The following is a 27,976-nucleotide window of genomic DNA, read 5'->3' as shown; positions in this document are numbered from 1 at the left end:
CATATATAGAGTCGTATAATGAATCAATAAAAATTTAAATTTGCAAATGTAGAATTGTACCATAAAAAAACTTATCTTTTAAAAAAAAAGATAAACAAGATGCCAAGTCCATGCTCCATGTGAAAAAGTGTTAAACAAAAAAGTATTTTTAAGTAAAAAAATCTATCAATTGACAAAAATTTATGTTCTAAAATTAATATCTCTACAAAAAGTAATGTTCAATTATTGCGCGAATAAATAAACATTTTTATAAAAAATTAAAATTTAAAAACTTATGCAAATTTAAAATTAATATAAAATAAAAAGAAATAAAAAAATTTTAGTTAAAAAAACTGGGCGCGCTGCTAAATAATATTCTAATGATATTAAAATTAAATTGTTTATTATAACAACAAAAATTTTACTTAAAATTATTAATATCTTTTGTTATCTTTAAAAATATTATAGAATTTTGAAACTACTATTTTAGAATTTGTGCTTAAATGTTTCGAGGAAACTTCTGCTGGGAAAAAAAATTTATTGCACATATAAATTAAATTTTAATAATATATATTTGATTAATTATTTTTTAGCATTGTATGCAATAAATTTTAAAAAATACGTATCCTAATAATTACTTAATTATATATTTTTGTGTATCGATGATTACTGTCTAAAGCAAACGAGCTAATAATTTCTATGTATCATACTCGTTTTGTATGTATAGTTTCTTGTACAAGTTTGAAAATCACGATACAAAGATGTTATTTCGTATAGATGTATACTACAAATTGAGATATACATAATAAAATAAAAATGCGCAAATAAAATAAAAATGCGCGAGACGTTTCTAAATTAACTTGTGTCTCTTCAGTCGCTTTTTTCTTTAAATTCTAATATAGTGTTCTTTTCTATTCGAAATTCTTTCTTCCTTCGTTGTCCATGAGTTAAAATGTTTTTTGATGTGATCGTATATATTTAAAACTTATTTATTAAAGTTCTTTATTTTGATGTAGACGATAAAACGGAACTGGTAATTATGATTCTTAATTTTCACATTGTTTGAAGAAAAAATTGCTCGTATATATATGTATATATATATATATATATATATATATATATATTTATTTATTTATATATAAATTTATATATAATATTATAAATAAACAATTTTTCTCTTTTTTTTTAAATCACTTTTAAAAACATATAAAATAGGAAAGAAATTTATCTATTTTTTAAATTTGTTTTTCATTATTTTTCCTGTACATACGGACAAATATTACACAAAAAATATATATAGGCATATTTTATACATAATTATTTATATTTAATTATTATATATGGGCTTTTTTCTCAAGATTTTACATCGTATTTTGTCAAATTTGTCAAAAGATTGTTTTTTTAATATAATCATGTTTAAAAAAATATTATTTAAAAATTATATCAGTTTATATTATATAAGTTAAGATACAATATTAAATGCAATAAAATTATATATTTGGAAATTTTTTTCATGTTATCTCTTGCAAAAAAAGAACATTACATTAATTGTTGTTGTAATATGTGATGTTTAAGTACATATACTTTAAATAATATTTACTACAATTATATCAGATAAATATTTAATGTATTTATCGCCAATAATCTTCGTCTTGACATATATATTGATTAAAAAATTTTAAGTGTCGCTTACTATTAAAAAAGGAATAAAGAACTCTTTCTCTCTCTCTCTCTCTCTCTCTATATATATATATATATATATATATATATATATATAGCGACAACTAAAAACTTGGACATTATTAACTTAGAATTATGATCTTAACAACATATGTATGTCAAAATCAACAAATGTAAATATTTATTATTTAGATTCTAGATATTTTTTAATGATATTTTTTTTCTTTTGTTATGTTCTCTCATCTTTGTATAGTTTAAAAAATTTCGGAAACATAAAATCGTAGTAAACATAACTTGTGGTTTTGTGACATATTCCGAACGAATTTACACCGTATTTGTATCTGTTTGATCTTTACTCGACCGTAACCGATTTTGCCAAGTTTCTTGGACAGTCTACGTTACAACCACGCAAAACCGCAATATGGAATGATAATAATTGCATAGGAATAACAGTGAGAATTCCTTGTAAGCAATCGACTGTTTTGGGTATTTCAAGTGCCCTATCAGCAAAAGATTTCGTTTCTTCATCTCCTTCCTCGCAAATAATGATCGGTTTGCCATCTCGGGCAGTAACTTGCCGCAGTGCATTCATGCATTTCTGTAATAAATCAAATTATAATAAAAATATGATATATTTTATATACATATATTCTATTTTATATACAATATATTTATATTTATATACAGTCCTATTTTAATTGTATGCCCCCAATAACATCGTAGAAAGTGATTTAATGTCAAAAATCTTGTAGATCATTCCATTTGAAAAACTAAAATTAAGGTCACCTTGATCAAGGTAATCCACGATAATAAGATCAAGATCATCATCGTATGTCCCAAAATCCAACAACTTTTGTCTGAAACTTTTTTTTATCCGACCACTTTCTGCGATGTTATTGGGGGTGCACAATTAAAATGGGACACTCTGTATATTCTATAAGTTCTCGCATATAATAATAAAAATTAGATTAATGGATATTTTAGTATTTAAGTATTTTAGTATTTTAGTATTTTTTTATATAATAGATGTTTAGATAATAAAGATAAAAAAAAGAAATGCATAAAAACTTTTCCCCGTACGGTGTAATTCTCATTTTTATACTTTGAATTTTAAATAATAGATTAACGAATTTTGTAAATTTTTTTTTACGAAATAAAGTATTATAAAATTCATTATAAAAAAGCTAAAATCTAAAAAAATCGAAAATAGCTAAGATAAATATATTTTTATGGCATAAATGATTATTAAATATTAACTTACTTTGTATACCGGGTCTCTCATCACAATCATAATCACTGGCATAGAATCGTCAACAAGAGCTAATGGACCATGTTTTAATTCACCTGCCATAATTCCTTCGCTGTGCATATATGTCAATTCTTTTACTTTCTACAAATATAAACAAATTATAGTAACACATGAATTATGCAAAAAGAAACATGTATTTATCGTGAACTTACAAGTGCACCTTCCATACATGTAGCAAAATTATATCCACGACCCATGATCAACAGAGACTTATGTTGAAATAAAGACTTAGCCAATTCTTTTACTTTATCATCAAGCTTTAATACTTCACGAATGAGATTATCAAGATTTTTCAGACCTTCAATAATCTGAAAAATATGTGTACGATTAAGTTACAATTTCTAATTTATCAACATGTAAATATTAAACACAAATGGGAATAATATATGGCCTAATATGTGAAGGATCCGTGATTCGAATCCAGTTCGAATCAATAACACATCCCATATGCCTGCTTGGAAAAATTGTAGAAAGAAGGAATAGATTCGGAGAAAGAGGAAAAAAAACAGAATTAATTGAAGGAAAAAGAGAAAAATAGAGTAAGGGTATGATATATATTGTAAAAGTTCGGGAACGGTTCTATCAAAAGCACCTTGCAAACTCTTAGGGAATAATACGACAATAAATCAATTATAATACTGTTCAACAAAAAAAACATCGACACGAAACTAGTCGTTTCTTATAGCTCTTTAGACACTGAACACGAATCTGTCTTCAAAATTGCTCCATCACGTCATAATTTTAAGAGACATGCAATTAAAATTGCAAAAAGGCTATATTTTCACGAACTTTGTTATATTATAGCTACAATATGCGACGTGCTTAAAAAATTTTTCTTGCAACCAAAATAAAGTATATTGTTAGAACTTTCAACCTTCAATAGAAATTTTCAGTTATGATTCATAAGATATTCTTTTTGCAACTTTAATTGCATGTCTCTTAAAATTGTGATGTGATGGAGCAATTTTGAAGACAGATTCGTGTTCAGGATCCAAAAACTATAAAAAATAACCAGTCTCGTTTCGGTGTTCGAAAAAAGTCATTTTTTGTTGAACAGTATAATTAATAATATTAAACACAAATAAATATACCTGTAAACGTCTCGCACGAAGAGAGATTCTGTCCTCGCTCATTACTAGTGCAAACATCACGAGAGAAATGAATTGCGAAGTGTAAGCCTTGGTACTTGCCACACCAATCTCGGGACCGGCATTGATGTGCACGCCGCAATGGGACTTGCGACAAATACTACTACCAACCGTATTAGTTATACCCACAATAAGAGCTCCACGACTTTTACAATAATCTAGCGCCATTAAAGTATCAGCTGTTTCGCCTATCGTTAATAGAAAGAATAGGGTAACTTATTGTTCATTATAATCGCATAATTCTTATCATCTATATTAGACCCATTAAACAAAGGTATACGAAGCATAGCATCAGCTGCAGGATGACAAACTAAATCAAAAAGTCCTGAGCCATTTTTTAATCTGAACTTTATTTTTGACGCTATAAATTGTTAAAGTTTATCCAATTAGGCCTTAATACACGTCTACTGAGGTGGCGCCTACGCTGTTTTTCGTTGTAACCACGCGCTGATTGGCAAACTTTAACAATTTATAGCATCAAAAATAAAGCTCAGATTAAAAAATGGCTCAGGACTTTTCGATTTAGTTTGTCGATTTAGTTGTCTTACACCAAATGGTGTGCTTTGTATATCTTTGTTTAGTTACCCTGTATAGTTGACCCGATTTGTAAAGTCTTACCTGATTGAGAGATAAAGAAACAAACGTCATCTCTAAAGACTGGCGTGTTGCGATCTAAGAAATCGGACGCAAGTTCAACCATCACCGGCAATTCTGTCAGTTCTTCGAGAAGCTGTCGCGTAGCTATAGCAGAATGGTAACTCGTACCGCATCCAATCAACATGAGGCGTCTGCATCTTTTGATCTCGGGAATGTAATCCTGAAAAGGTTTCGGCACTAGTATCTTTTCTTAAAAGCTTAAAATGTGTAGAAATAATTTTTTGACAACTAGTTACTTTAATTCCACCCAAAGTGACAGAGTTATCTTGAAAATTCAAACGTCCTCTCATGGTGTTCACCACCGATTCCGACTGTTCAAAAATTTCTTTCTGCATGAAATAGTCATAGTTGCCCTTCATGATTTGCTGAATCTCCATCTTCAACGTTGTGATCTCACGTGCATGAGGATCGTCCATGCAACGACGAAGGCGATGAATGCTCAAGGTACCTTCCTTGACGGCCGCCACATCATCGTCCTATCGACAAAAAGTATACTTAAGATTCTGCGTAACCTCTTGAGTGTAAAAACTGACATATTGTATAACATCAAAATTCGCACTTCCAGAAATATCACACGATTTGTGTGCTCGATTATGGCACTCGCATCAGAAGCAAAGAAATATTCAACTTCCTTATCCTCGAGGGGTTGAAATTCAGACGTGCTGTCGCTACGCGGTATAACCGGAAGTTCCGTATCTCTACCATGTGGTCGATGATCTGCACAGAAGTAAAGGTTTTAACAAAATGTTCTATCTTGCAAAGCAAAATACATATATAAAAATCTTGTTTAAAAAAAATGAAAGTCTTTCAATTTTTAAACAGAATTTTAAAACAAAATACAATATTCTACTGCAAAAGTTTTTATTTTATTCGATAAAAACTTCCCGAAGTAATAAAAGTATGACAAATACATTATATTAATAAGAAAATCAGTTGTAATACAATATTATAAAAATATTATAATATTTATATGTATACACAGTGTTTCATAAATAAGTAGTCAAACTTAGGAACATACTGTATCTATTATAATGATAAAAAAATATCATATTATATAAATGGGATATTTAAAATATGGACTTTGACAAATTATACGTACATCAAATAATTAATTTGAAATTAGTAAAAATGAGCAAAAATTTTGTTTCTATTTTTTTAATAAACAACAAGCGACGGCTAAAATTGTTTAATGCTTACTCAGTGTGGTGACCTAGACATATATTGTTAAGGTCAAGACAATTCTAGCTGGGTGTTCTATTCTATGTATACATTTGCCAATCTTTTTTCATTATTACGATAAATAAATATAATATATGCTTTAAAGTTTGTCTACTTATTTCTGAAACATCCTATATTTTACAAAATTCATATATTGTATATCAATAGGAGTAGCAAAAAGAAAATGCCTCTTTATTTTACGATTGTGTTAGTGATAACAAAGATTCAAAGTTGATAACTAAAATATTCAAGATTAAAATAATTAATTATTAATTCTAATATTTCTATTTTTTATTACACCAGATAAGTTAAATAAAATTAAATCGCTATACTTTTCCTTCTATCTTCTAAGCCCAACACCAGATTGGCATAAAATGTAATATCGTACAATGTAATAAGGTCAATAGAGATAATATAGCGTTTATTATAAAATTTAGGTATTTATATTTTACAATATCCCTCTAGAAATATAATTACCGATACTAAAATGTTAATACTAGGAATATTAACGATATTCAAATGTTAATCTTACAGCTCGCTGCAAGATAATGATAAAATACCACCGTGATGATGAAATTAATATAAATAATGTCGATGCCATAAAAAATATATGTATAATAGCAATGATCGAGATCACACGATCAATAAAACTATTAATGGAATACATATTTTCTTATTAATTAAAGTAGTACTCATTATAGTACTATTATACATACTTTCCTAATAATAGATGAAGAAAGAATAAATTTCGATGGATATTATATGATTCCTTTGACGATATGTTTTCGATATAAATAGGGAAAAAGGAATAATTTGTAAATTACATACGGCAGAATTATTATACACATAAAAAGATGATTATGATACACGTACTGCAAGCATAACGTGATTGCCCATCATCCATTCTTATCTTTATGCGTGAAGATCTGCAAGACATCCAAGCTTTTATCCAAGTTAAAAAAAGAGTGATTATATTTATTTATAATAGGTAAATCATAAAATCATTTTCATTATTTAGTGTGCAGAATACAAAGCAAGGAAGCTTAAACTTAACATGAAGTATTACCTTGAGACGGTGCTTCACCTTCTGCACAGAATGGGACGCGGGAGGAGAAAAACGAGAAAGAAAACAAAAACGATTAGCGCACAATTAATGCCGCAATAATGATAAATAGCATAACAAAATTAATGTAATGACAAATATAAATTCAATATAATGAATAAATACTGTGTGGCATAAAGAATAATGAGCATTAAGCACGCGCTGATGGATATTAAAATAAAACAACTAAAAGTTTGAAAAAAGATTATTCTTCTTAGATATCTTCTTAATTTTTTAAACAATAATTTTCTTATTTTCCAAAATATTTATCGATTTTTGATGTAAACCTTTTAACAAACTTTAAAATTATGTCATCACAAACACACACACACACACACATATGCATATACATACATATACATAATTTGGAAAGAAAGCGTTTTGAAATCCATGTTATATTTTCTCACTTTTATGAGTAGGATATATTCTTAACTCAGTAAGAAATCATTAGTTAAAAAGACGTCGAATCAACGTCTTTTACATTAAATTTGGTGTAAAAAATGTTGATTCGACGTCTTTTTAACTAGTGATTTCTCGCTGGGAAATAGTTGACTATACCGACTATTTTTAAATAGTTTAAATCATTTATAATTTTACTTCACCATTTTATAAGTCTGCGTAAATGTTTTCTCTAACATAAAGCAAAATTTTATGTGATGCGCTACTCAGTCATTTAAAAAATCACAATAAAACACTCTGCATTTATGTAAACTAATTGTTGATTGTTAAGCAAAGCCTAGTTACATTGGACTAATGCTACAAACGCGAAATAATTTAGAAAAGTTAACGTTAAATAATGCTATTTATTAAACATCGCTATGTGACACGATAAACATCACTATAATTGAAGGTTGAAAAGGATTTAATTTCTTTGTCCTCTTTGCGATCGAGCGTTATTATTATTGAGCCAAATCACTTGAGCAATTTTCTTGACCAGTAAATGATCTCTTTTGATCTAATTTGACAAGTTATTACTAATAGCGTTGAACTGTGATTGTTTTCATCAATGGTGAATGTTTATTATAATCACTTGAAAACATATTTTCATAGATTATGATAAATCATTATTTATAAAAAAAAATTATAAAAGTTTTGTGACTAAGCAAAATTTTATATATATAATCATGATTCACTTGGCGCGAACACAAAAGTATGCTAATTAGTAGCAGGCGAGTGAATATTATATTGTGTTAAAATGAGAAAACAAAAGGATATAGAAGATGCATTCCTTTTAATTTTATTAGATCTTGCGCGATAGAGTAATTCGATTGTTCAACAATAGACAAATTAAGCGATATTTACACACACACACATCCATATTAATTATATAAATAATATAAATACGTCGACGAATAGCATTTCGATTTACATACCACATAGAGATATTGTGTGCTCTTTTCTTTCATTCTCTCGTTATAGCGAGAGATCCAATGGCGAGGATAATAATCAAGATAAATTTAATATAATAGTGTATATACCTTTTCTTGTGTATTCAAGGTCATCTGATGGCGTAAAAGTAGTAGAACATAACCGCAAGGTGTTCATGCAAAAGAAATACTTCTATAGTAATTCATATTAAATTCACACGGAAAGAATGCAACAGTATACATATTTACTAAATTCTAAGAAACAGGCAAGTGTGTAAGTATTCAGATTAATAATCATGCATCTATTCCAACTTCGTTACAATTACAGTACAAAAACAAAATAAAAGAAATACATGAAACAAAATTGCAAGCAAGAAAGTATAGTGACAATATCTAATTTTTTATCTATTATTATATATTTAATATTCTTCCATAATATAAAAATAGCTCAAAAGAGAGAGAGAGAGAAACACGCTTTTTAATCTTGAACGAATATTTTTACTTGAATAGACACATGATCGAAGACTCCAATCACAAATACAGGGTGTCCCATAGGAAAATGCTGAAACTAACCATAGCTGTCGTTTTTTAATGCATGGAGTTATTGAGAAAACAAAAATTGTGTTGGAAAGAGGAAAATCTGCAGTTTTTAATGGATATAAATAAAGTGTATACCATAGTTTATTTTATTGATAAAAAGTAATGAAAAAAGTGTTAATAATCACATAAACTAATGATAAATATTTTCAACAGTGCCAGATTTAATAGCAGCTATTAAAAGGATCGTCAATAACATTAAAAATGACATGTTAGAAAAAGTTTTTACGAGTTTTCGTAAAAGAATAGAATTTTGTACAAATTCAAATAATGCGCACTTCGAAAATACCATTAGTTTATATATGTGATTATTAGCACGTTTTTCATTACTTTTTATTAATAAAATAAACTGGTATATACAAACATTTTTCTTCTTTCAACATAATTTTTGTTTTCTCAATAACTGCATGCATTAAAAATAAATGAGCTGATTATAGTTTCAACATTTTCTTATCGAACACCCTGTATATGTAGCGGATACTTGTTTGGTAACAATATTAGATAACATTTTGACAATATCTCAATAATCGCATTCAATACTATAATATTTCCAATTTGTTGCAGTATATATAATCAAAATGCAAGATGATATAACAACAATAAAGCCGGATATTATTTAGTTGTATGAGCGCTAATTTCATTCCATTTATCAAATGTATAGTTTGGATTAATGGGAAAAGCACACATGCTTAGTTAGTTACATGAACCACTTTTCTCTCACAGGTAGAGCCCGGTGAATATGTATCGATACTGTAGATAAATTAAATAAGATAAGAGAGATTCTAGAAGCATTACCGGTTTTGCATATCTTCTCCAATTATTTATCCAGGATAATGGATATGTATTTAATGTTCCTAGCTCTTCTAAAGATGTTAAAATGTTTGAACCTTTTTTATACTAGTAAGTAGTGGCCGATGTGTTGAGGCATCGACAGTTATAATTTCGATATTTGACATCGGCCAAGAATAATAATTCTTCATGACGCTCGCCATACCATAATAAAAAGTCGAAATTGGATCCGCGATGATTGAAACTTACCTTTTCCATATAAAATAGGCACATGATCGGTAGCTAATCTTGTTTTTGTCTTGATACCAACGAGAAGCGGCGATCCACGCCTCGTAGCCACGCATTCATCTGGGAAGTACTTGCTTTTGAAGCAAAGAGCAAAAGCTCCTTCCTAAAAAAAATTTTTTTATTATCTCTCTTTTTCTCTCTCTCTCTCTCTCTCTCTCTCTCTTTCTTCTCTTAAATCTATTTTAATAAAAATTTTATTATTATTTCTAATTAAACAATATAAGGAAAAAAAAGCAATGAGAGTTAAACGCGGTTATTGAGGCGCAACTTATTTACTTTAATAATCTATACAATTACATATATTACTTTAATAATCTATACAATTACATATGTTAATTAAAAATTATAAAGAATAACGAAAAATAATTAGCGGACGTTTCGTATCCTTTTTGGGGTCTTCAGCGCATACATACTAACAAAATAAATATAAATTAAACAATCAACGACATAAACATGCAGATTTTTTATAATAAAATTCGTGATGTATAATTATATGGTCTGTCATTTTTTAAAAAAAACCTTCGAAGTTAGGTCCTCACCACTAGAATATTGGAATTATTCGTTCATAATATTTTTATATTCCCCAGTCGGCCAAGAAATATAATCGTCGGATTGTAAAATAAAGTGAGTGTTTATTATTATTTTTAATTAAATATTTAATAAAAATTTTATTATTATTATTTTTAATTAAAATATTTATTAAAAAATAAACACTATAAACAACGGCTAATACGAGCTGCGAAAGTTAGGATGGTAAAAATGAATAGTCTTTTTGTCATTTATATACAATTTAATACGAGACGTTTCTGCACATATGTTACTTGTGCTTCTTCAGCCACTCAATAATCACTCCTTCTTACATCAAATTATCATTATACAGTATTTGTGATCGTTACAACGATCAGATATTTTAATAATTTATTTAACTGAGAAACATCACTCTCAAAATAGTTATATTAATATTCAGAGAATTGAAAAGTTCTCTGAATATAAGTGGTTCACATGTTAACCGAACCAAAAACGCTTGATAACTGACCTTTAAAATATTTATTATTTATTACTCATTATTCATTTTTTTATTATTATTATTTATTATTTATTTATTTTTATTATTTATTAATAATAGAATATTTGTTATAATTTAATTTACTTTCTTTTCTTTAAAAAAATTTCTTTCTTTCATTTTTCTCTCATAATTATATAGAAAAAGGGAACATTGGTTTAATATATTCTAGACCATACAAGTCTTATACATACAAGTCTGAAAACTACTTGAATTTTTGATGGTGGAAGTAGATGCTCTTAATTAAAGCAAGCTAGAGTTTATCAGCAAGATCATTTGAAAAAATTCAAAAAATTGTTCTTTATACAGGGTGTCCCATAATTCGCGAACCACCGCGAATGGGCAGATAGAGCGTGTTAAACTGAATAGAAAAGTCCTATATCATTTTGTGCGATATTCGCAATAATTATTGAGTTATTAACTAAAATATCTAAACGAATGAGCGCGTAGAAAGCGATAGGCCGGACTCGGTGTGCATGTACCGCTTAGTATCAAAAGTATCATCTTACTTTTCGGCGCCACTACATTGGTCGCCGCTCGCTGCATGACGCCACCTCTCGATCAAATAATGCTTTCTACCTGCTTATTCGTTTAGATATTTTAATAAATAACTCAATAATTATTGCGAATATCGCAAAATGATACAGGACTTTTCTATTCAGTTTGACACGCTCTATCTGCCCATTCGCGGTGGTTCGCGAATTATGGGACACCCTGTATATACAGATAAAGAAAATAAGAAAAAAATAAAAAATTTTTAATAGCACGTCACATATTGTAGCTATAATATAACAAAGTTCGTGAAAATATAGCCCTTTTTGCAACTTTAATTGTATGTCTATTAAAATTGTGACATAATGGAGCAATTTTGAAGACAGATTCATGTTCAACGTCCAAAAAACTATAAGAAACGACTAATTTTGTGCCGATGTTTTTTTTAACAGTGTAATTCTTACCAATTGCTGAACAACCTGCTCGACGAGTTCACGAAACGAGTACCTGGGATGTTGCACCCAAAAATGATGAATCAATTTGGCAATAATTTCGGTATCAGTATCGCTCTCGAATACGTATCCTCTCTGTGTAAGCAGAGTTTTGACTTCCTTATAATTTGTCACAATACCTGTATTCAAAATAATTATATGTACAGAATCGAAATATTTTAGGACGATGATTTTAAGTATTAACTCATTAAAGAATTGTTACATTCTAAGTAAAAGTACAAGACTACACTGCAAATAACTTACGAAAAATGTGAACAAATACAACATATTAAACGCAGTATTATGACTACTATGTATTGAACAGACAGAACAGATATTCCATCAAATATATTTCTTCTTAAAAGTATATGTATATGTCAGAAAATTACAATTTATTCATTAAATTTATTTTGTTTATAATTTTTTTAATAAATTATGGGAAAACAATTAAAATCTTTCAAAAATTTAAGTCGCGTCCTTGATAATATACAATATATCAAGATTATTGAAATCTATAAGATCAGTCCTAATATACATAATTATAAAAAAATAATTATTTTTTATATGTGCATATCGCAAGCTTTTCATCTGTTTTACGCTTTTTTTGTTCAAAACAAAATTCTATATTACAATAATTACCATTGTGAACAACAACAAAGCCATGCTCACTGTCGGAGCGTTGAGGATGAGCATTCACTTCCGATGGTACACCGTGGGTCGCCCATCGCGTGTGAGCAATACCCAGATGGGACTGAATTTGCGACTCGAAATCAAGATTGGTGTCTGCAAAAATAAACATTAAAGATTTTACATTGTGGAAAATGCATGGAATTTGAGGTCAGAACATATATCAATGGTGTATTCAGCGGATATTTAACAGTTGGCCAACATTACTAGATTAGATTTTTTGATGTTATTTAACACTACTTGGCTGGGTCTGAAAGTAGAAATCAGTCACGTTTGATTGCTACTTAGCGATTAAGTCCGCTGAGGCCATTGGGAGAAGAATTGTCTATAATTGGGTTTGTTCTCTATTACTGCACTGATAAATTAGTGCAGTAAATTAAAATGAGACAAATATATTTTGTTTTATTTTAACTTACTGCACCAATGCGCACTAGTTCACCAGTGCATCAGTGCACTAGTTCGCCAATGCATCAGTATGTACTAGTCCACCAGCGCACCAGTGTGCACTAATTCACTAGTGTCCACTAGTTCACTAATGCATCAGTGTGCACTAGTTCACCAGTACAGCACTAAAAAACAAATCCTATATTTTCCGTAGAACGAACCAATATCCAAAATCAGTGAAGAGAAAAAGATAGTAATCGTTCGTAACACGCATAATATCGTTATTGCCATAACCGTTACCAATAATGGCACTGAAAAACCAACGTCAAATTCAAGTAAAGCATATAATTCCTCTTCCAACCATAGAAAAACCATAGTGACGATATCAGCGCATGTTCATTGTAGATAATTGTTAGTCACTACCTTTCTCTCTCGCATAGATCTTAAACATAAAGTGTTAAATTATTCTTCAATTAAGGGATGATCCCGTTAGTGCACACCCCACAATAGCACACATCCACATATATCGAACAATACCTAGGATAATCAGTATGATTGACCAATCAGAGAATCCTAATGTTCAATTGGCTATAACCATAGACTATAACAATATGGGTTATCAGCTTAGAACATATATATCTGGAAAGGGAATTGCTATTGTTCTCCATGGTAAAAATCTGTGTCCAAGTTGGGTGCGAGAGAAAAAGATAGCTTTTAACCTATGCTCGCAATGCGCAAACGTAGATGACGTCACGGTGACGTCACGCTTACCGCGCCGTTTGAAACTGGAAATGTAATTGGTGCTTTCGCTAATTCGCGTTTGCGCATTGCGAACGGAGGTAACAATCCTTCTCTTTCCTTAAAAACGTGGTTCTCTCTCGCACCCAACTTGGACACAGTTTTGCGCTCCTATTCCCCCTTCCATATCTATATGTTCTAAGGTTATCAGATTCCATCTTCCATCGATATATGTTTTAAAAGTATTCTGCACTAATCTTATGTGAAATGGATTTCGGTTAAATCTGCTGATTTTTCATGTTATTGCTTATGACTTGCTGAACAAAAGATGTAATTGCCTCGAAATTAAATAATGAACAGTTACTGAACTGCATTCAGTCAAACAACACGAAAACCTCAAGTTTTTCATGTTTGATAACTGACTGTAAATCAGTAACTGTGTTTTTTATTTAACTTTGAACTATTACATTTCTTGTTCAACAGGTTCATAAGCTTCAATATGTAAAAGAATTAACTGATTTAACCATCCATTTCAGATATAAGAATATCACAGATTTCGTATATACAATAACGGCTAAAGCGATCGATAAAAAATCCATGAAATAATCTCAAACTCTGAAAATCTCCAGCCAGCACTTACGACAAAATATCTCCTCTTCGAGAGCCTTAACCTTTCCCTGTTTCTTGATAATTGACATGTCCTTGCCATCCGCGCTATCAAGGGCGACGCCTGCAAAAGAACATTCCGTGAAAAAAAAACTTCTATGAGTCTGTTGTATCGTATTATTTTATTTATTTATTCGTTAGCTTGTGCGAAAACGAAAAAAACTTTTTCCTTTCTCTTACTTAGAAACTGGTTTTCAAATAAAAACGAGGACTAGATAAAAAGAGCAGAATAGTCGAATAATACGATCGGAATTTAATATTATTTTCTTTTTACTGCAATAAATTTAATGGCTTACACGTCATTCAAGATTATTTTGAAGTATCTTTTTATATATTCTTGATTCTTGAAAGTTAAACACCACAAAATTGTTACTTATTTCATAATATGCATATAAAATAAAAAATCATAAAAAATTAATTATTATCATTTTTTACTTAATATTATTTTTCCCGCAATTAATAATATAATAATAATAATAATATAATAATATAATTATAATCAAATAATTGATAATTCTCAAATATGTTTTAAACTTTACAATTTATATAATATTTTTCTACAATATTAAATTTTCTAATGTAAGAAAGACATATTGTATCACATAAAATCTTTTTATTATTCTTCATGTTTTCCCTCACTTTTCGCAAACGTATATAATTTTATATGAGAAGAAATATTAACTTAAAACGCGCGCGTTTAAAATTATCATCTTACCTGCAGAATCATATCCACGATATTCTAATCTTTTCAGGCCACCTACGAGTAACTTCAAGATTTCTTTCCTGCTCTTCGGTGTCAAATAGTTCAGATATGCAAAAATTCCTGAAAATCCAAAAATAGAAATTGTAATTATTACTCAAATTATTGACATGATAAAAATATAATTATAATGAATATTTAATTATTATTGAGATATTATTGATAACGAGACATTAAAGTCCTTCTTCCGCTATAAATCATTTACATACATTAACAACGCTATAAATCATTTACAATTATATAATAATTTTCACATATATTATTTTATTTAGATTATTCGTTGTAATATATAATGTTATTTATTTTCCTATCATTATACGATTGATATGGCCTTTTTCTGATTATGTGTAAAAACAATTCAATTTTTGTAATCTTTAAAAATACTCTTGTATAATATTGTATTATAAAATACTTGTATTTGTGGCGTCTACAACTCGTTAATTACATGCAAATCATCCGAAAGAATAATACTATAACATTGAAAACATTCGTACCATTAAAACAGATTATCTGTTAATTTTATTAAACTTTGCATTGCCTTTCGTTTTTGAAGGTTGTATTCGCAACAGAATGCAGAAATGCGAGGAATTCAATCTTGTGAAGCGCAAAAATTCGTCAAAAAAGAGAAACTATGATGAAATTTCTAATTCTATCTTTATCAATATGCTAATTCATAAAACAAAATAATAGATGTAGAAATACAAGCTGTCAAGAATACAGAAGGAAAGTGCAGGAAAAATCCCAAATGCCATCTTACATTTAAGAAATTTAATTTTAAATTATCCATATAAAAATATCTAACTAGTCAAATAACTTAAATTTATCTTTACTATTATATAATTTACATGTATATAATTATATAATAATAATTATATAAATAATATTATTTATATATATAAATATCTCTTATTATTGTCAATATAATATAATTCGTAAATAACTATTGTAGGTACACAATCATTGTTTTTATAAAAGAATATAAAAAAAAATTATTTTTAAACGAGCTGTGCGCTCTTTCTGCTATGTAGTTTATAAAATAAAAAATATAATACACATTATAATTAATTAGAGAATAAAAATAAGAATCAGTCAATACTTTTTCCATTATCCATTATTTTGTTTTTATGTTGTACAATATTTTAGATATATTTTTTGCAACTCATATAGCAAAAAAAATAATATTAAAATAAACAAAATTGTACATTTCGTAAGTTAAAAGAAAATTTTTATATCTCAAATACTATCAGTTATACTGTAATAAAGTTTACTGAGTAGTTAATATATAATTTTATATATATAATTAATATATATAATTAATTTATATATATAATTAATATATAATTTTTATTAATGTGTTTAATTAATTAAAATTGATTTTAAGAACTAATAAAAATTATACATATTTGTGTATAATAATTACAAGTTAGAGCTTTTGAAAAATATGGTAAAGAAATATAATATACTATAATATTTCTCATATTTGTGATAAATAAAAAATTTCCATAATACAGCATTTTTTTATGGCATTTCAAAAATTTTCATTAAAAAACTAGTTATAAAGAAAAATTTTAGTAAATCAGAAGAGTGAAAATCGGCGATTAGTACTAAAAATAATTGAATACTTGCACTCTTTATACGCTGCTATATGCTACTGAGATTATCGTTTACAAAAACTTAATTTTTAAGTGCGCCAAAGCTATATAGATATAGTTGTCGAGTTGGCTACATTTGGCTGAGCGCACTTTCTCTCGAATCTCACTCTCTTCTTTCCAATCGTGCAAACTACATGTCTCTTTTGTACGAGGGAAAAATTCAATAAGACATTTAAATCTTACATTTAATAAGTTTATATAATTGATTTAAACATTGAGGAAGACAGCGTACAGTCGAAACGTTTAACTTTATAATATCAACTTTGTTTATAATGTTTGGATGTAATTAAATAATTTGTTTTTAAAGTTTTTAATTTTTTTATGTGAACATTCTATTAATTTATGCTCGATAGTCGGCCTTATCAACACATTAAGATTATTATTGTAAATAATATACAAGCGTCATCAAATTTATAATTTAAATCTTTATATTAAATCTTTATATTAAATTGAAATAAATTGTGACTTCATATATTTAATAAAACTGTAGCAATTAAAATAATATTTTAATAATTTAATAATATGTTTGAAAATAACGCAATTTTTAATCAAATTCTGCAAATTTCAAAACAAAATAATATTTCGGAAGTTTAAATATTCTCTAATTTTTCTCAAAATTCATAACATTTAATTATATTTTATTGTAAAAAATCTGAAATCTTGAAATAGATTCTTCAATAATGCTTCAATAATTTTCATTTGTAATGAATTTATTGTAATTTCAACAAAATATTCATCAGGACAGTATAGTTTTTGTATGCCATAAATTCTTATATTACTTAAAGACTTAAACTTTAAAAGAACAATCTATTTCGTACGTAAAATTTTTCCCTCTAAAGAAACAATTTATTTTGTAAACACATTGCATAAAAATTTTATAATTTTTTGAGTAATAATTTATTCTGCAATTTATGCATTATCGATTTTTTTATGTATATTAATTATTTTACAAATAAGAGTATATATACTATAAGATAACAATTTAATAAATTTAAATTCATTATTTATAGATTTTTGCAATAAAAATATTTTATGATAATATAATTTTTCTGGCTTGAAATTAATCTATAGTTTTTTTCATAAACAAATCCTGCACACAGTTTTCCTGCTATTTTAAAAGAAATAATTATCTTACAATAATATCTTGTTTTTAAAGTTGTTTTTAAGAAAAAGTATGTAATTTACAACACTAGTAGTTATATATTTTTTCTTAAATATAATTATGCGTTTTTTTTACACCAATTAATTCCTCTCATTATTTTGTGCCTAAAAAAGTATTGAGATAAGATCATCGAAAAATATACAATTGACGAGATATTTTATAGTTTATGTAAAATGTAAAATTATGTCAAATTAAAGTATAAAATATCTCGTAAATTCACTTTTTGATTATTTGTATAAAATCTTACTTTTTAGTTATCCTTATAAAGTTTTATATTGCAATCAATTTAAAAAAATAGGATAATTTACATTAAAAAAAACAAGAATTTTTTTAAATGACCTTTAAATAACTTTGAAAAACGCTACCCAAAGATAATTCTAGATCATGATATTGTGTCCATTTCCCTACAAACTTTTATAAGAAATATTTTTCTCGAAAATATTTGATTTTAAAATAATCGACTGAAATAGATAGTATCATGTCATAGATAATACATATGTTTGCAGTGTCGTTTAAAATAATCCATCTGACAGGTTTTTTGATGATGCAAAGATGACATTAATCATCAATTATTACAGAGACTTTACAGTTATTTAATGATACTTTCCGAGACAAAAAACATCCTTATCTGAATCTACAATACGTGAAGCGTTTCAGAAAAATAAACACGTTAAGAGCTAATTAAAATTTGGTAGACTTTCAACGAATTCTGAAAAATCTTCGAACATACTACAATTTTTTGTAAGTCTCCATTTATTTATCCATAAGATTGCATAAAAAACACGTGCCATTGATTATATGTCAAAAGTCAGTAAAATCTTGAAGAAAAATTAATTTTATCTTAAAATCTACATACCATATGTAAGTACAAAAGCACCTGTCTAATGATTTTATTCACGATGAATTTTATTCACAATGTAGTTTTCCGAAATTATAATAAAGAAAATAAACATAAATACTCAATTTTTGTCAAATCTTATTTTTTCGATCAGGCAACCTTTTAATTTAATTAGAATCGTCATAATTGTATGTTTTTTTTAAACTTTAAAGTACTCTTCAACCAATTAAATTTTCCTTTAACATTTTTTTATATTTCTTATAACTTTGACGATATTCGATCTTAAAAGAAATTATCGTTTTTTTAAAGAGGTGTTTCACCCCTTAAACCTCAAAATTTATATATATAAAAAAATACGTATCTTTCAGATTTTTGTATTGAACAACATATAATATTTGAAAAATAATCAAATCAGTTTCAGATACTTGTAAAATGTATCTCGTAAGTGTAAGCTTTTTTCAAACTTCTGTCAATTAATATTATATGCGCATGCGCATAAATCACACTTTTTTATTTACAAAACAATATTCAAAGTTCGATTTATTTTTGACTCTATCTCAAAAATATGAATATAGTAAAAATATAAAGTGTTCATTGCAAATTACGTACTTTAACTATATATTTTCTTTACACTAATAACACTAATTGATTCGTATCATTATTTTGTGTACAAAAGTATTGATCATCGAAAAATAAATACATCACCAGATATTTCATAATTGATATAAAATTATATCAAAATAAAGTATAAACTAGTCCTTTTTGTAAAAAAAGGCATGCAAAGTCGATTCTCGCATGTATGCCGGTTTTCCGCGTTGCTGATTGGTTGTCTCGATTCGCATTGTGTGTCATATTCATATCAAACAGCTGTCATTGCGAAGGTTAATAGTTTGACAGTTGTTCTAAATAATATTAAATCAAACATATAAAATCAATCGGCGCGCGCAAAGTGCGCGCTTATGTTTTCTAGTTCAAAACATATTGTATTCAATTTTTGGTCATCCTATTTTTATAACTTTTTATTAAAAAAATATCAAACATTGCAAAGAATCGATTTATATAAAAAATAGAATTCCAAAAATTAAATTAAGAAAATTAGGTTGATTTTCGCCTTGAAAATTGACTTTAGTTATAATTCAAGATTATTAATCTTTTTTCCCTACTTTATACCAATAGTTTATACAATTTTTCCAAAAAAATTTAATTTTTGTTATATGCAAAAATCTTAAAAAAATCTTAAAAAATTAAATCTTAAAATAGAAAATTTGAATAATGTACAATATACATATGTGGTCTTATTTACGGTTAACGCTATTTATCTATATTGAAGAACAATACTTTAAATCTTCTATAAAATAAAAGCAATACAAAACTACGTGTACTAATCATAAGTTCCATCCCTGGCGGGCCAAGTCACTAGATGGACTATAGACAAAAAGTAGACATAATCTTAGATTTGTTTTAGATGCATTCTAGACATCGGAACACATCTATCAGTCTCATTTTTAGACTTCCTTGTCTAATATTTGTCTACATACTATCTAAAAACTGTCTACATTGTCAAAATATTGATGAAATAATCTGTCTAAAATCTGTCTAATCGGTTTCTAAACATTGCCCACAGTTTGGACAACATTCTGACAAAGGTATAAGCTTTTCAGAAATTATACTAATCGATTCTATTTTGTGTTGATTTTTTATTTTAATATCGATTACGTATTTAGCACTGTTTTGGTACTAAAATAAAAAATAAGAAAATAGAATTAATTTATTTCTTAAGGGGATCCCTCAGCAAATGACGAACACCGACAAAATAGCAGCACACATATCCAAAACATATGCACGTATACACAATGCACGCACACATACGTATGAATCATATAGTATTTCTAATTACAAATTTTTATTAGACTTCTAATCTAAGTTTAGAGAATAAGAATGCTTTCTTTTATGTCCTCTAATCCCAGGGAATGTGCATTTTTATTCGTACAAAGTGCATATGTTTTATATGATGAGGTTGACAGTTCGTCTGCAATTCGAGATGTCAAATCGAGATGAAAATAAATAAGAAAAACTGTTATTTCTCATTTTTTATATCAAATCGAATTTCCCTGGGATTATTGATGCATGCATTGCAATCGTAGAGGAGCATTTTAATAATATCAAATTAAAAAAAAGATATACTAGAAGTACGAAAATATATGACTGCGTCGATAAAACAAAAATCATGAAGGATCCCCTTAAAAAACTTATATGACTTGTCAAGACATTCAAACTGTCAAGATCTTGCTGAAAGACAGTGAGGAACTAAAATGTGTAAAAAAAAGATGAATAATATATAAACATATGTACATCTGAATTCCCTATGTTGAGATCGTATCAGAAACATTAAACTGATCAAAATAATAATAACATATTTAATCGTAATAGCCGCTTTTTGCATGTGATTTATATAATTCTCGTAATTAAACTTGAATACAAGATAGACAGTGCGTCTTGCGTCGCATAGCGGCAAATGCTATTACAAGATAATAACAATTTTGTACGGGGTGTGAACAATAGTTTTTTTAACAAGTTTTAGATAAAATTTAGACAGATTCCTGTCTTGAAGTGTTGGATAATTTTGTATAGTTTTTAATAATGTAGACAATATTTTTTCGGATAAGTCTTACAATTAGACAAAATCTAGACAGATTTCTGCTAAAAATGATAGACAATCTAAACCAGTTTTGTACAAAGGGTGTGGATAATAGTTTTCTGAACAAGTTTGAGATAAAATTTAGACAGATTTCTCCGGGAAAATAATGAACAATCTGAACCAGTTTTGTACAAAGTGTGAACAGCAATTTTCTGAACAAGTCTTGAACAAAGTTTAGACGAATTTTATCCAGTATTGGATGACTTGGACCGAATTTGGCTATAATCTAGACACATTGTTTTTTGACAAAATCTAGACGGACAAAATCTAGACTGCCTATTCAAAAACTGAACGTTTTATGTTGGTTCTGGACTATATATGGACGTCTATATATCTAAAATCAAGTATTTGTTCGGAATGCATCTAGTATTTGTCAAGTACGTCGAAACCTCGTCTAGTTGGCCTGTCAGGGATTATTCACATACAATAGATTTTTAAAAATACAGATAAATTAGAAATAAATATCATTTAAATATCATAAATATCATAATATTTAACAATATTAACAAAACTTATATACCAATACTTTCCCTATAATTATTGTATATAAAAGACTGTTCTTATTTAAAAAGACAGAAATAATTTTAAAATCAATAAATTTAACTTCAATAAAACAAAAAGAAAATAATACTAGCATAAAATACTTGAACAGTATATTTGATAATGTAAATGTATTTAATGAATCGCTTGTGCACTTATTTCTGTGCTTATTAATTCATATGTAAATTATAAATCAAAATTTTAAATTGGATTGAAAAATGAATATAATGAAAAACAATATCAAATCCATGAGGCTAAAGTTAATATGTCTAAATAAATAAACCTAAACAGAATTTTGTCCGAAATTTGAAATCCTTATAATTATTATCTTTTTTATGGCATATCACTCATATCTTATTGCTGGTGGTTTCAAAGTCAAAGTCTTAAATTAATATTACATGACAAATACAGTTCAGAATCTTTCATATTATTTTATATAAATAATTGGTCGATGTATAATAGTACGAATATTTGAATACACCTCGAAAAATTCGAATATTTAAAAGCTGAATTTATATTGACATAATTGAATCCCAGGAGGCGAGAACGAAAGGAACGATCGAAAAGAAAGGAACTGCGTCCAAAGGTGAATATTTCTGCTAAATGTCATATGCTAAGTATCCTGTGTTGTTATACCGTCTCAGGTTCGCGCAGCACGAAAAGAGCAAACTTTCACTCGACCAGTCGTCGACATTTCCTCGTATCAAACCAGTACCAAACTACTTCTCACAAATAAGATATTGGATACTGTAGTATACTAATAGCTGCGTGACGTACATTTAGATTATTTTTGTTTGATATAAAGAGAATACATAATAAATAGATAATTGGAGTGAATGTTTCGTTCCCTAAAAATCTACACAATTTTCAAGCTTGATTCAATCTTGATTTAATTGACAAAATATAGCTCAAAGCATTAAAAAATTTATTTTAAAAAATTATTTAAAAAAGACGAGACACATTATTGCAAATACATGCAATGAGAACTACACATATTTATTGCAAGTTTATATAAGAAAATAAATAGGTATATGTATATACGATTGTGACTGAGAAATCGTGTTCTTATAATAAATATTGCAAAAAAAGTTTCTTAAGAATGTAAGAAAAACAAATTAATATATTCACAGAATGTTATTATAACATTTCAAAATATTTAGACTACAGTGAAATCTTCAACTATTAATACTTATTCTAATTCTTGGAAATAATTTTTTCGCAATATTTTCTTTAGTTTATAAAAGTGATAATAATAAAATAATTACTTTTATCAAGAAAAAATAATGTAATTTTTTTTTTAATTTAATTTAGTATGATAATTATACATACGCAAGCAAATGAAGATTTAACGTTACTTATTACTAATGAATATCCCCCCCCCCCCCGTTGAAATATGATCTGCATATAAATCAATATCCGAGAAAGTTGTACTTCGTATAAAAAAAAAATAAATGGCTCCGATCACATATAATCACGTAAATATATTAATAATATCCTCGTTATTATCTGTTATTCATTATTTGTTATTTAAATTATTTTTGTTTAATTTAATTCATTATTTGATTAATTTCTTCGTCAACTATTATTATATGAATATAATAACAAATTTAAATCTAAAATATTAATGATAATGTTGATTATTTGCTTTTATTATTATGAATCGGTGAAAGTAAAAGAAAATAAAACAGTGACCAATTCCCCATTTTTCTATGAGTTATTTTTATTGTATAATAATTATATATAATTTAATTATTACATATCTATTATTATCATTACTATTGCATATCAAAAATTTCATTATTTTATTATGAAAGACAAAATAGAATTATCAATAAAATTATTTGACACAAAATGCTATATTATACCCTTGTAGAAATTTATCACTAGTAACACCAATTAATCACTTATTTTGAGTACTTAAAATACTGATATACAGTAATTTAAATACTCAAAATAAGTGATTAAGTATTCAAAATAAGAAATAAATTAGCGTTACTAATGATAAATTTCTATAAGGGTACAATAATACATTTCTGCATTATTCCTGCAGTATCAATAATTAAGATTCCTGTGCATTCACTGCAACTATATTGAATTATGAAATTATATAATATTTTCTTGCAAAATTTATCAAAATAAATAAGTATTTTTTTAATGCAAGCACCGAGATATAGATTAGTAAAATATGTCTCTTTTCAATTTATTAATTAATAAATAACTGCACATGTGTGTGTGTGTGTGTGTGTGTGTGTGTGTGTGTGGGTGTGGGTGTGTGTGTGTGTGTGCGTGTGCGTGTGCGTGTGCGTGTGCGTGTGCGTGTGCGTGTGCGTGTGTGTGTGTGTGTGTGTGTGTGTGTGTGTGTGTGTGTGTGTGTGTGTGTGTGTGTGTGTGTGTGTGTGTGTGTGTGTGATTACTCGTCTTAAAGTTTCATTGAAAATGGAAAATGCATACAAATAAATTATATATATATATTTATTAATGTAAGATAACAAAAAAAAGAACTTTCTTACTTTACTAATCTCTATTATCATGAGTACAAAAAAGTTTATTTTTATGATATTTTATAAAAAAAATTATACGACTACTTGTATTTAATGTAATTAATCTTGCTTGTAATGTCATATTAAATCAAGAAAGCAAGAGCCTTAAAAGAATTTTATAGGTAGAAAAAAAAGATATAAAATAATTTTCTTTCTTTTCTATTAATATTTATATTATAAAATATTCTTTAGTATTCCTAAAATTAATTATGGCAAACTTAATATATGCACTTTCTGAAACGTGTAATTTTATACACTAAAGCTTAACAACTTTTTATTAACATTCTTGTCATTTAAAATTAAAATATATCGCTTAGTGTTTCGATGACAAATAATGGTTATCAAAATATGTGACACACATACACATATATATATATATATATATATATATGGGGCATTCTCTGTCAAATCAGTCATCCCCCTGCGCATCTCAATTTTTGACGTAAATCACTTTACTAGGGCTCAAAATTTTCGTTGAAATGTCTATTTTTCGATGCTGTCTGGCAAAAATGTCTATTTTTAGCGCCGCAAGATGGCGGCGCCATAATATGGACCGAAACAAGCAAAAGTCATGAAAACAATGGAAAATCTCGCTACAAATTTTGAGATTTTCAATCTTTTATCTTTAAAACTTAAAAACTCGGTAAATTTATGAATCTTTACCACAAAAACCTGTATTCTTTGCACGCCACAAGTCCCGGACCCAATAACGCAATAACTCATGATGTAATGGGTCATGAGAATCTGGGGTGAGAAATTTTTGGGTTCGGGTTATTGGGTCCGGGATTTGTGGCGTGCGAAGAATACAGGTTTTTGTAGTAAAGGTTCATAAATTTACCGAGTTTTTAAGTTTTAAAGATGAAAGATTGAAAACCTCAAAATTTGTAACGAGATTTTCCATCGTTTTCATGACTTTCATATATATATATATATATATATATATATATATATATATATACATATACATATATAGGAAAATAGATAGGGATAACTTTTTCTCTCTCTCCATTAGTTAATATAATTCGGTAGATAAGGTAGATTAAGTTTAGAATTAAGTTAATTGTAAATTAGATGTAGGAGTAGAATTAAGAGTGATTGTAAGTTACATTTTTTAAGAGTTTGTAAGGTTCGGGTACGCTCCTTAAAAGCGCCTTTTACATCATGTAAATGCAACAGTGTACTTGCATTGCAAAATCATCAATTTTTATTATTTCTTTTGGAGAAATTAACAAATATTCGAATAGAAAAGCAAATAAAAGTATTCAAGTAAATGCAAATATGTTTTATAGTTTATATCATAATGTATTTAATTTATATTAAAATATTTTATAAACTATATAAATTTTTCTTATATTTTTTTATTTCAAATAAGTTAATTTATCGATTAAATTATTATATAAAAATATTACAATAATATAAAATCATTATTTAAAAATAAATAATATATTATATATAAGATATATTTTGTTATATCAAAATTATATGTATTATATAAAATACCTCGTAATTTTATTTCTTTATAATTATCTTAATATTAATATATAATAATAATAATAATAATAATAATCGTTTTAAGTGTAAGAAAAAAAATAATTTTGCTTAAAAAAAGATAATTGAAATATCTGAAAGTGTTTGTATGTGAAACAAAATGATGTTCATTAGGATATTTTCTTCAAAATCAAGCAGTTTTTATCTAAAAGATTTTTTTTACTAAACAAGTATCTTAAAATTTATTGAAAGTGGCGATTTTTAATGACTCATCATATATATATATATATATATATATTAAATTTATTATATATTAAAATTTAAATATTTATGAGGATAAAAAAATATATAATTTTATATTATATAAAGCACATTAAAATAAAATTAATATTATAAATACATTTATAGCAATAGATTCTTTTAATATGTTTTCTGTTAAGATATAAGCGAGTATCTTTTTGATAAGTTAAATAGTAACAAAATTAAAAATATCTTATTATTAGACAAAAAATTATGAGCTCACATAGTAATTATGTGAATTTATATTTCATATTAATACAGATTAATGCAGTGTATATATGTATATACATATATTATTATTGCATACAAACACAATACAAACTATAACATATTATTAATGATATATCGTCTTCTAAAAATTTAGCGCCCTCTGATTTTAAATTCAAAATTTTTTATGATACAGAAAAGGAATATTGCGTTTAGAAAAAAATTTTTACATAATTTTGTTTGTTATTACTTCTGTTTATTACAATTAATAATACAACAATTATATATCAACGTACCAATCAAACAGCAATCCATTCTACAGTCATGCCGCTTAAATTCACAACATATACACATTATAATTTTGTAACCATATGATAGTTAAATATAGTGCGATAATTGAATTCGCCATTCGTTAACTGCGACGTCAAGCCGGTATAAGAAAAGCCAGGTGTTTACGCACATATGTGACATGTGTGACACGTAAAAAAAATCTATACTTACCGCACATGTTATCGAGGTTGTTTTATCTGCCACGTATATATGTGAAAAACACGAGAGCAGACAGCAAATGTAGAAAAAGATGGGTACGGTGAAAAAGATATTGATAGAGGTATAAAAGAGGCGAAATGTCACACTCCGGTTTATCCGGTGTAATATCCGGCGCGCGTTGCTCCGAAATACAATCTGAACCGTGAGGCAGCGTGTTTGCAACTTTTATGACGGGTAAGCGGCAGTACTGTCAGTTAGTAGGACATGGGACGTGGGGCTTGCCACCTCCCACTGACAGAACGTCACCATCACAGATGTAGGGCGTGTATGGCAGAGCTGAGGTTCGGATGGCAGAGTTTTCACGAGTGCCAACGAAAGATGCGAAGTGCCGAACACGTGTGAACAAGACAATTGTTCGGCACCTTTCGTTGACATGTGAACGGGGCTCGGTGGTGGCCGAAACACGGTCTTCTGCGGTAGAGAACCTATATTTGAGATAATGATGTTCTACGGTTGCGGTCGAGAATGCGCTACGAATGCTTCGAAACATCATTCTATCCTTATTCTCATGGAATGTGGAACAAAGATGGAATGGTGTTTCAAAACATTCATAGTGCATTATCGATCGCAGCCTATGTCGGCTTATT

General features: G+C 27.5%; 1 protein-coding gene across 4 annotated transcripts; it reads right to left on the bottom strand.

Moving 5' to 3' along the window:
* Positions 1–532: 532 nt before the first annotated feature.
* On the bottom strand, positions 533–27,858 carry Gfat2 (glucosamine-fructose-6-phosphate aminotransferase 2). 4 transcript variants are annotated; one of them, XM_029301459.2, is made up of 15 exons: positions 27,342–27,858; positions 15,371–15,478; positions 14,630–14,719; positions 12,820–12,963; positions 12,154–12,320; positions 10,096–10,237; positions 8,572–8,595; positions 7,058–7,078; positions 5,333–5,490; positions 5,010–5,249; positions 4,735–4,933; positions 4,060–4,304; positions 3,121–3,276; positions 2,921–3,049; positions 533–2,257 (listed from the first exon to the last, which is right to left on the bottom strand). In XM_029301459.2, the coding sequence occupies exons 1-15, from the start codon at positions 27,346–27,348 to the stop codon at positions 2,012–2,014; spliced, it is 2,076 nt and encodes a 691-aa protein (XP_029157292.1). In that variant the 5' UTR covers positions 27,349–27,858; the 3' UTR covers positions 533–2,011. The 4 variants fall into 4 exon arrangements, with proteins under 4 accessions (XP_029157292.1, XP_029157293.1, XP_029157294.1 ...); XM_029301460.2 differs by lacking the exon at positions 7,058–7,078; XM_029301461.2 differs by lacking the exon at positions 8,572–8,595.
* Between the last annotated feature and the right edge of the window lie 118 nt (positions 27,859–27,976).

This window comes from Nylanderia fulva, unplaced genomic scaffold, assembly GCF_048542155.1.
Source record: "Nylanderia fulva isolate GAGA-0341 unplaced genomic scaffold, ASM4854215v1 Scaffold64, whole genome shotgun sequence".
Classification (NCBI taxonomy): Eukaryota; Metazoa; Arthropoda; class Insecta; order Hymenoptera; family Formicidae; genus Nylanderia; species Nylanderia fulva.
This window is presented reverse-complemented; position numbering and strand designations above follow the sequence as displayed.

What these genes read in the sequence shown, in the direction of transcription:
- Gfat2 (XM_029301459.2), bottom strand. An exon ending in CTTTGTTGTTGTTCACAATG is followed by an intron (nt 12,321 to 12,819) that starts GTAATTATTGTA and finishes TTTTGAATACAG; the next exon opens with GTATTGTGACAAATTATAAG. An exon ending in TTCGTGCGAGACGTTTACAG is followed by an intron (nt 3,277 to 4,059) that starts GTATATTTATTT and finishes CATATTTTTCAG; the next exon opens with ATTATTGAAGGTCTGAAAAA.